The sequence below is a fragment of the Hibiscus syriacus genome, unplaced genomic scaffold, assembly GCF_006381635.1.
Source record: "Hibiscus syriacus cultivar Baekdansim isolate YM2019G1 unplaced genomic scaffold, ASM638163v2 tig00110890_pilon, whole genome shotgun sequence".
NCBI lineage: Eukaryota > Viridiplantae > Streptophyta > Magnoliopsida > Malvales > Malvaceae > Hibiscus > Hibiscus syriacus.
Window position 1 is genome coordinate 15,358,700 of NW_024062900.1, and position 9,911 is coordinate 15,368,610.

The window sequence follows — 9,911 nt, forward strand, 5'->3', positions numbered from 1 at the left end:
CATTATTATCGTGAACTACCACGTCAGCACCGTTACAGTCAACAACGAAAAACATTAGTCAAAGGGTCGTATTGAGTTTATTTTCTGAGTTAGAAGACCATATTGAGAGAGAGAAAAAATAATACTAGTATCGTTTTGCCAAAAACAAAAGGGTAAATTAGTATATTCAGCCAATTATCACTTAGGTTTCGTTTTGTTCATCTGATTATTTTTTATTTAAAATTATACTTAACGTTACGTTTTAATTCTGTTACGTGATAATTTTTTAATGATAATATAATATTATGACATGTGAATATTATCATTAATTTTTTGACAAAAAAACAATCAAATCGCAACTTTAGTGTGATTTTGAAAAAAAAAATATTTAAATGATAGTTGAGTGGCTCAATATGTAGTTTATCCAAAACAGAAGGCCCAGAAAGAGTTTAAACGCAGCCTTCTGTGGAACTTTGATTTTTCACAGGCAAGAGAAGAAGTTTGAAGTGTTGAAGTTGTTGGTTAAGCAAGATCAAACACAAAAGGAAGGGTTAGAAGGAGGTTGAAGGGTTTGTGATTTCTGTTTCTCATTTTTCCCCATCAAGAAAACCAAGTAATGGAGAGCGATTCAGAGATGGTGCCATTTCCATTGCTGAAAACTCCCATCGAATCAAACTATAGGCCGTGCACCATTCCCTACAGATTCCCTTCTGACAATCCTCGAAAGGCTACCCCTACTGAAATTGCCTGGATGGACACCTACCTCAACTCCATTCCCTCTTTCAAGTATCCCTTTCCCTTCTTTTAATTTTCAAATTTCATTTGTTTCGTTTCCTGGGTTATATGTGGTTCTTCCATTAAGTTCTTCGGTTAATATGATTTTTCTTTTGTGTCATTATGCTATTAATTTATATAATTTTTTAATATTGAAATTAGATTTTTTAATCACTTCAATTTATTGCAGGAACAACGCTGCGAGCGGTACTACTGTGGCTGATGCTTCAGCTAAAGCTGAGAAATTTGCTCAAAGGTATTGGGTATTTCTTGTGCTTCCTCTTTAGCTTTACATATGATCCCTTCCTTTCAACAGTTTATTTGGTTTGTCTTTGAACATTTTTTTTAGGTAAAATATCAATGTTCCCACCATGAAAGAATGACTAATTGGTCGCTCAAAACTCATAACCATCTGAAACTGTTTCCTTAAGTATTTTTATCACATTTATGTGTTTTTGTTTGCTTAATGTTGTGAAAGGTATGCTGAGTTACTTGACGATATCAAGAAAGATCCCGAAAGCCATGGCGGGCCCCCTGATTGTATTGTAAGTTGGAATTTTTTTAAAACTAATTTCTATATTACTTTATGGATTTTAGAATGGTTTTTCTTGAATAAATGTATGCAGCAGCCCTTATGATAGTTTTGGTGTTTTGTAGCTTCTCTGCCGACTTCGTGAACAGGTTCTTAGAGAATTAGGATTTAGAGATGCATTCAAGAAAGTCAAAGTGAGTATTGAAATTTATGCTGCAGATTATTGTAATTCTAAAAACTTTTAAATGTCAGTAGTCAGAATTCCAGTTTATAACCTTCTCGTTTTGGTGTATCTGCTTGTATGGACAGTACTGGCAATTTTATTTCCTTTTTTTGTGGTAAAATGATAGTTTCTCAAGGAATAATAACATAATGAAAATTTTGGATGCGATATAATCATTTTACGATTTGTCCAACTTGCAATGTAAGAAAAGGTGATGGAGGGCAGTGGAGGCGTCAACTGTTAAAGATATATAATTGCGAGGGTTATATGATGTTCCCTATTTCTGTTAACACTGTTCTTTGAAAAACTTGCAATAGGATGTAGAGAATGCCAAGGCTATCTCCCTATTCCCAGATGTAGTTCGTCTTAATGATAATATTGAAGATGGAGAGAAGCGCCTGGAGAATCTAGTTAGAGGAATATTTGCTGGAAACTTATTCAATCTTGGTTCTGCAGAGGTTGGTTCTATCAACCATGGGATATTTATCTCCATGCATCAACATTATTGCCATGCATTTTTCGTGCTCTGTAAAATAGTTCCTTGTTACATTTTCCATCTGGAACAGTGTTGGCTTTTAGTTTTTACTGGATGTCAGGATCATCTTGCCCATGGATGAATGATGAATCATTGATAAATGAAAACCTTCTCATACATTCGAGTTATGCTTGAACATGTTTCATGCTTTCTGGCTGAGATATTTTCTGTGATATTGGTATTCACTTTGAATAGAAGTATGCCATAATAGGATAAATTTTGCAATGGTACTTACTTTTCGTTTGTCCTATTTCCCCATACTTTTGGAAGCTTGCTAAGGTTTTCTCGAGAGATGGAATGCCCTTCTTGGCTAGTTGTCAAAATCTTGTTCCTCGACCTTGGGTCATTGATGACTTAGACACTTTTATAGCGAAATCAAGCAGGAAATCTTGGAAAAAGGCAAGTCAAATTAGTCTATATATTAATACATCAGCACTGACCTTTTTCAATAGAATTGAAAGTTGATGCTGTTTGCACGTGTCTTATTTCCAACTTTTGTTTTTAATTGCAATGACAAGCAGTCATATTTGTCGATAACTCTGGTGCAGATGTGATCTTGGGTATTTTGCCATTTGCAAGAGAGTTGCTAAAACGTGGGACCCAGGTTTGCAATTAAAATCCAAAAACATTTTCATGTACTTTTTAAAATTATATATATGTTATACATGTTATTAGTTCTTCAGTTTAACTAATTAATTATGATATTGTAAAACACTATAGAAGATAAGGAAAGTTCTTCAGTTAAATTATTGGTTTCAACAATCTTAAAGTCCATCTTCGTTATATTGATTGTGTTGTTGATGCATAAATAGTATATAACTTAAATCCTTGCACTTGTGGTCGTTATTTTGTATAGTAAGCAACAGATTGAACAATGATCATTAAGAGTTCAATATTCAACCAACAAACCATGCAACTTTTGACAAAAACAACATCTTAGCTAATATTCTATATTAGTTAGAAAAAATCAAATAGAATTATGTTTATAATGTTTTTTTCTCAGGTTGTCTTGGCAGCTAATGACTTGCCTTCCATCAATGATATAACTTACCGTGAATTGGTTGAAATTTTATCAAAGGTGTTGCAGAGAAAAACAGTTCTAGATTATGATCATTATGTTTCCTTAGTCCTCTTTTTCTTTTTTTGGGCCATCTCTAACTTATTACGTGCTAATTTACCAGTTGAAGGATGAAAGTGGTATGCTTGTTGGTGTTGATACTAAAAAACTTTTGATTGCCAATTCTGGTAATGATTTGCCTGTAAGATATGACTATACCATTTCACCTAATGCATCTAACCTCGATAAAGAATTTACATTTTTTGGTCATTGAAGTAACACCCTCTTCTTTTTTGCAGGTTATTGATCTTACGAGAGTATCACAGGAGCTTGCTTACCTGGCGAGTGATGCAGACCTAGTTATTTTGGAAGGCAATGTAGGTTTTTTCATAATCCAGCAGATTTCCAGTTGATTTTTTTTCTTTGCCTCATGACTTTGAGAACGTGACAAGAATTATAATCGAAACCAAGCTATTGGAATAAGTATTATCTTTAGTCTAAATTGGTAGCCATGGATAGTTTAACATGTTCAACAATAAGCAAAATTGTCAATGATAAAAGTCTTTATCTTGGATTGATTTAATAAGTCCACTGTACTGTGACTATGGTTCAGGTTGCTTCTGTGTTTTACGATTGGATTTAAGCCTTTCCGATCAACTGTTTTATATTGTTTTGATATAGGGTTTCTATATGTACATGTGTTTTCAGGGTCGTGGAATAGAGACTAATCTTTATTCTGAGTTCAAGTGTGATTCAGTCAAGATCGGAACGGTAAAAGACAAAAAGTTCCACCTCTATCTGGCATTGCTTTTGCAACATTTCATCAGTTTGCAGAAATTTATGCTCATTGACCATGTATTTTCACAGGTAAAACATCCGGAAGTTGCCCAGTTTCTTGGGGGCCGACTGTACGATTGCGTCTTTAAATACAACGAAGTTTAGGGTTGATAAATTTGTTTGATCTCGGTTGCACTTGAAGTTGATACTCAGCTCGTAGGGACAAGAAACTTGGGTTTGAACATCAAGAGCTCTCACTTAAATCAAACAATGAAATGTGAAAACCAGTTACATGCGCTTCATTCTAGTCCATGCATATGCATGCATGATGAACTCATGCAAATTTGAACTACCATCATATTTTGATGAAACTTGAATACACTGGAGGTAGAGACAGAGACTACAAGTAACAATAAGGCATGTAACATACTGCCAGAAATGATTGTGTGAAAAAAATTTCTGCCATCATTGTTTATGGATTTTTATTTATTTTCACAAATTAATTTTAGCTCCATACTGCTTTAAGTCAAAGATTTATACGAAAATTTTTAAGCCAAAATGAAATTTTAAACCACTTTATTAAGTATTAATCAGGGAACATGGCAAAAGCAGGCCAACAAATATACGAAGAAAATGCTTAAAAAGAGTTCTTTAACACCAGAACTCATACCTTCACTTCTTGGTAGGATATGATGCCATTTTGTTAATACCGCAAAGCCCTTCAGGTTTTCCAGTTTTCATCTTCATCCTTACGTACCCCTTTTCTCCCCATCTCGGACCCCATGAGTTCTTCACGATTATGTAATCTACCCCCTTCGATGTTCCGTAGCCGACTACTGCAACCCCATGGTCGAGCTCGGTTCCACACAGACCGTTGAACACACCCTGGGAATTAATAAATTTGGGAAAAACCTTGTGATATGAAATCTTATGATCTTACTGCAGGTTACAAGGTTTTTACCCCACTGTAGAATTGGAAATCTCTGCCGGAAGCTTCGATGGCTACGCTGAGTGGTTGGTGAGCTAGCGCTTTTAGAAGACTTTGCTCATCGTTTTTGGGAACGTCGTGGTAACCACTAATTGTCACCAAATCCATTTCCTCCTGAACATATAACCAAAACAAGCCATTAGTGTATGTATGCATGTACGTATGTATGTATGCCCATGTATGTGTATATGTATATACCTTCTTTTCTTCACAGGTGCCTTCCTCCATGAGGTAAGGGTAGTCTTCCTCTTTGCGAAGTCCGCCATTGGCAACGATGAACTCGAATGCATAATCCATAAGACCTCCATTGCAGCCACTGTTAAAAGATGTGTCGCAATCGATTAGTTCTTGTTCCGACAAAGATGTCAAGTTCCCAGTCACTATTTTGTTGATGCCCTCAACGGCTGCCACAGTTGAAAAAGCCCAACAGCTACCTGCAAACACAATATTCACGTACAATTAGTTTCCGGATCAATTTTTTGGGTTCCGGCTGGAATTCAATATTCCTTACCGCAAGAACCTTGATTCTTGACAGGGGTGACAGCACCTTTCTTTCTCCAATCAACAGACTTGGGCAAATCAACGACATCTCTGTAAGTGAAGTCTGTAGGTGATTGTTTCTTTCTAAAAACCTGTGATTTGAGTCCCAAATACTTGCTCTTGAACTCTTCATGGCTCAAGTCAGCAAACTCATTCAACCCGAGCCAGTAGCTACTGATTTCCTTATTCCTCCTGTCAATGTGCATTAGATTATCCTTGAAAACCTCAAACCTCAGCAGCTTCTCTTCGATGGACTCGTAAATTTTTCCGTGCTTCGATAGCCATGATTCGAAGAGCTCGAGGAGGCTTTCCCTGGAACTCAAATGCTCTGGTGAGTAACCAACTATGGAGAAATCATGAGCCAGAGCTGAAAACATGAGCAGGGAAGCCATGAATGGAAGAAAGAAGGGGCTGGAAAGCAAAGAGAGAGCCATTTTTTTTGTTTTGTAAATGAAGGTGAGAAGAATGGATGGATTTGAGGAAGGCATTTGGGGGGTATATATACATATACATAAGGTTTTATATGTTGCCTTAAAGTGAAGTTGCAGAAAGTGGATCCAAAGGATACTGAGTCGTTACGATTGGTTCATTTGATAGGCTTTTGTGGATCCAAAGGATACTGAGTCGTTACGATTGGTTCATTTGATAGGCTTTTGTGGGAAGCATGCTCTCATTATGTTTTAAGTTTGGTCAAGGATTGGATCCTACATGTTTTTATTAAATTAGTACTGCTTCTAGGAGAAGCCTTATTGCATATTTTTACAGCATGAAATTTGCATATAGGAACTGTTATTGTACAGAACAGTTCAACCCGTATAGAATTTTACTTTTTCATTTGCAGGCTGATAAGAAGTAAGAAACTCAATTTTTTATATAATTTTACTATGGATTAGAGTTTATAAATAAGTTGATTAAACTCTAAATTGTGTTTAGATGTAAATTTTGGTGTACTCCTTTTCGACAAAGTGAAGAAACCCTCATTTAATTTTTTCCAAAAGAATTTCTCTTCGATAAATCTTTGATGTACTTCATTTTACTATTGTTTTACATTTATTATTATCGTGTTTACATTATTACATGACGTAGACATTATTTTTTGTCCGAATTTAAATTCGGTTTTGTTTTATATTTTACTTTTTCTATTTAATTAAATGTCTATAAGTCTTCAGTAATTAATTAAAGTTATAAATATATATATATAGTAAATGTTAAAAAATTTTAATATTATTTAATATTTTTTACAGGTTATGTAAAATACAAATCCAAACATATACAAATGGACAAGCCCAATAAGAAAATAACAAAGCAACTGGCCCAACAGTGTGCAGGCCCGTATGAATCCAGGGAAATAAGGTTTCGGTTTTTCATCTGGAGCCACCCATCCCTGACCATTAAATCTTCCCAAGAAGGAAAGTCATCGACGAAGAGCCATCGTTGTTGCCGCCTGCGCCGGTTCCGAGCCACCATTGTTCCAAACACCAAAATAACAAATCAAATAAAAAAAATCCAAACAATCAAAATCCCGAAAAATCCGAGAGCCTCATACCATCACTGTTACTACTTCATCCCTACTGCGAAATCATCTCCCCTCGACCATAGTCTCACCAAACACACAATCACCATTGTTATAATATGTAAATCCGGATTCCAAAAAAAAGGGATTCAAAAAATAAAAGAAAAAATACAGAAAGAAACCGAAACTACAAAAAGAATCAAACATTGGTTCAAAGCCTTAGATCAAGAATCCCTTCGATCAAAGCCTTAATTGGTGAGAGGGAAACAACATATATTGACGGGAGTTCCATCGGATGGTGGTTTTTGCGGTGGAATAAGGTAGACTCTTCAGATTTATTTGTTAAATTTAGGCTTTTGGGGTTGGTTTTATGTAAGAGTGACCTAGGATTTGGGTTTAGGAGAAAAAAAGAAGTATTTTGGGTTCGTTTTAGATTTTCGGCCATTATTTGCTTATTGTTGTGTTATGGTCGTTATTTTATTTCAATTTCATTTTGGCAATTATTTGCTTACTGTTGTGTTATGGTTTATTGTCTGCTTTTCCTTGTTAATTTGTAGTTCATTATGTGTTAGTACCTTGCCTGGCTAGTCTACTACTCTTGAGTACTTGGAACGTGTCTGGGTCACATAGCATCAATACCATGTTCAACTAGCGACTAAAGTGCATCTTGCACTGACTTGGATATATCTGAATATTTTATGCACACAAGACTATTGTCCTACTGCTAAAGTAACTCGGATGCACATAAGTCTTATCGAATTTTACCTGTCACAACCCTAATAATTACAAAATATTATAACTTTTAAATTAATTTAATTAATTTAGGGACCAAACTGCAAGTTTTTGATAATTTAATTAATTTATATATCAAATTGCAAGTTTTCAAAAATTGTAGTTCGATTTAGAAACTGTGGGAAGTTTAGGGACTTAATCCTAAATTTATCTTTTTCTATCAACAGAGAAAATAAATAAATAAAAATAGAGTTGGTGGCCAGCGGAGCTCAAACCCTTGTCCCCCAGGTAAAGTTAAAAAATATTATAACTTATAAATTAATTTAATTAATTTAGGGACCAAACTGCAAGTTTTTGATAATTTAATTAATTTATATATCAAATTGCAAGTTTTCAAAAATTGTAGTTCGATTTAGAAATTGTGGGAAGTTTAGGGACTTAATCCTAAATTTATCTTTTTCTATCAACAGAGAAAATAAATAAATAAAAATAGAGTTGGTGGCCAGCTGAGCTCAAACCCTTGTCCCCCAGGTAAAGTCGCCCATACCCTAAGGGGGTGTTTAGTTCATTGAATATAACATTACCTCTGGGAATAAGATTACCGGAATGTTACATTACCTTACATATTATTAAAAATGTTATATTATTGTGTTTGGTTTGTTTGACATGAATGTATGATTACAATGTTTGGTTAAATGAATAAAAGATTACTGTAATGCATATTTTACTAAATTTCCAAATATTCAAATGAAAAATATTTATATAAAAATTCATAGAAAATATATTATTGTATCATTTTCAATTTATATATATTTTTATTAAATTTAAATTCATAAAATTTATATAAATGTTTTACAAAATTTAAAAGATAAATGGGTAGATTAAAAGAGTAAATATACTATATATTCTTTTAATCTTAATTAATATTTAAAATATTATGATAATAAATAAAAAAATAAAATTCTCAGTTGGAAATATTTTTGAAATAAAGTTATGATAATAAATTTATGATAATATACTACAGCTTTTGAAATAAAAGTAAGGGTATTTTTTAAATAAATCTTTTGTTTCAAAGGCATTTTAGTCCAAGTTGAAGCGAAAAAATACCTAAGCCCACCATGGGTTTAGCATTCCCGGTAAAATTTCAAAAACAAAATACTGTTGGGAATATTTTATTACTCCCCTATTGGAAATCTTGCCCATCCAAACGTGGGTATCACAATCTGGAAAAAAATATTTCTACCAGTAATAGTGAATCCATGATCCAAACGCCCCCTAACTGTTTAGAATACGCATTGTTCTTGATATTTTATTATGAAAATATCATTTAAGGCTTAAAGCTTAGGTGATATAACAAAAAATCCTCAATTCCCAAACCCGAAATCCCTAGCCGCTCCCCCGTCATGTCCCTTATTCTTCATCGCCCGACCACCGTTCAACTTGCCACCACCCTTGTTTAAATCATCATCGACCGACGACCAAAACCCGAGCCTCCCTGCACTGAACAACGACGTCATTCGCCGCTCGATTGTGTGATGAAACCCCACCCGACATCGCGATTAAACCTTGATTCCGACCGATCAAGGCATTGGCTCGCCTCACCGCCATCGTAGCTTGACTCACCGTCACCGTGCATTCAAAACCCGATTGGAATCGTCACATCGATGTTGTTCTGTCGTTGTCACTCGTCGGTCACTGTTGGAAAAGTTAAACGTTTTAAAATTCCATACCCCGTCGTGTTTCATTAAAAAATAACACATGCACAAGACTCTCGAGGTGCCGATCTACGAGACTGGAAAATTTTATTTCGAACCGATGACCGGAGCCGTCGCACGCTCCGTCTCTGCGTATGGGTGTCGTCTGTCAATTGGGGGTCTACTGACTGGTTGAACCGATCTAACCCGGTTTGACCGATTTGGATCGAGTTGTTTGAGCAGAACCACCGAGTTGAGCTGTTGACTGGTCGTAATTGGCGATTTACTTGCAGTTGACCGTTATTGATCGGTCATTGACTTTTTTCAGGAACACCTATCCTAAAGTTTTTAGATGTCGTAAGTCCGTTTTTGAGGTCTGTTTCGCCAAAATCGAATCCGATAAGCTATTTTTCACTGATTAACCTCTCGATTCAATTCATTTTCCGTAATTAAGCTTCGTTTCTGATGTAATTTTTGTTGATATGTATCTGAGATATTATTGGACGTTGGATTTAAGTTTAAGAGCGATCAAATAGAGTTTGAATGCTTGACCGGTGTAGCTAAAAA

The 9,911-nt window shown here is 35.0% G+C and overlaps 2 protein-coding genes across 3 annotated transcripts in view; one reads left to right on the forward strand and one right to left on the reverse strand.

Annotated features, from left to right (window-relative positions):
- LOC120144640 (damage-control phosphatase At2g17340-like) overlaps nt 1-4,201 on the forward strand; it is a 29,295-nt gene extending 25,094 nt beyond the window's left edge. The window contains exons 4-15 of one of the 2 annotated variants that reach the window (XM_039158669.1): nt 557-765; nt 944-1,009; nt 1,232-1,298; nt 1,411-1,479; nt 1,826-1,966; nt 2,314-2,446; nt 2,565-2,647; nt 3,047-3,121; nt 3,225-3,302; nt 3,400-3,477; nt 3,809-3,871; nt 3,968-4,182. In XM_039158669.1, the coding sequence (XP_039014600.1) occupies nt 596-765; nt 944-1,009; nt 1,232-1,298; nt 1,411-1,479; nt 1,826-1,966; nt 2,314-2,446; nt 2,565-2,647; nt 3,047-3,121; nt 3,225-3,302; nt 3,400-3,477; nt 3,809-3,871; nt 3,968-4,042 (1,098 nt within the window). In that variant the 5' untranslated portion in view covers nt 557-595 and the 3' untranslated portion in view covers nt 4,043-4,182. Of the gene's footprint in view, nt 1-556; nt 766-943; nt 1,017-1,231; nt 1,299-1,410; nt 1,480-1,825; nt 1,967-2,313; nt 2,447-2,564; nt 2,648-3,046; nt 3,122-3,224; nt 3,303-3,399; nt 3,478-3,808; nt 3,872-3,967 lie in introns of those variants that run through there. The other variant, XM_039158670.1, reaches the window with a different exon arrangement.
- A 282-nt stretch (nt 4,202-4,483) lies between these two features.
- On the reverse strand, nt 4,484-5,879 carry LOC120144639 (cysteine protease XCP1-like). Its single transcript, XM_039158668.1, has 4 exons — nt 5,377-5,879; nt 5,064-5,299; nt 4,839-4,979; nt 4,484-4,762 (listed from the first exon to the last, which is right to left on the reverse strand). The coding sequence occupies exons 1-4, from the start codon at nt 5,837-5,839 to the stop codon at nt 4,550-4,552; spliced, it is 1,053 nt and encodes a 350-aa protein (XP_039014599.1). The 5' UTR covers nt 5,840-5,879; the 3' UTR covers nt 4,484-4,549.
- Nucleotides 5,880-9,911: the final 4,032 nt, after the last annotated feature.

Coding starts and splice junctions, on each gene's coding strand:
- LOC120144639 (XM_039158668.1), bottom strand. CDS start 5,839: ATGGCTCTCTCTTTGCTTTCCAGCCCCTTCTTTCTTCCATTCATGGCT. Junction 4,980..5,063: donor GCACCTGTGAAGAAAAGAAG/GTATATACATAT, acceptor TTATATGTTCAG/GAGGAAATGGATTTGGTGAC. Junction 4,763..4,838: donor ATTTCCAATTCTACAGTGGG/GTAAAAACCTTG, acceptor ATTAATTCCCAG/GGTGTGTTCAACGGTCTGTG.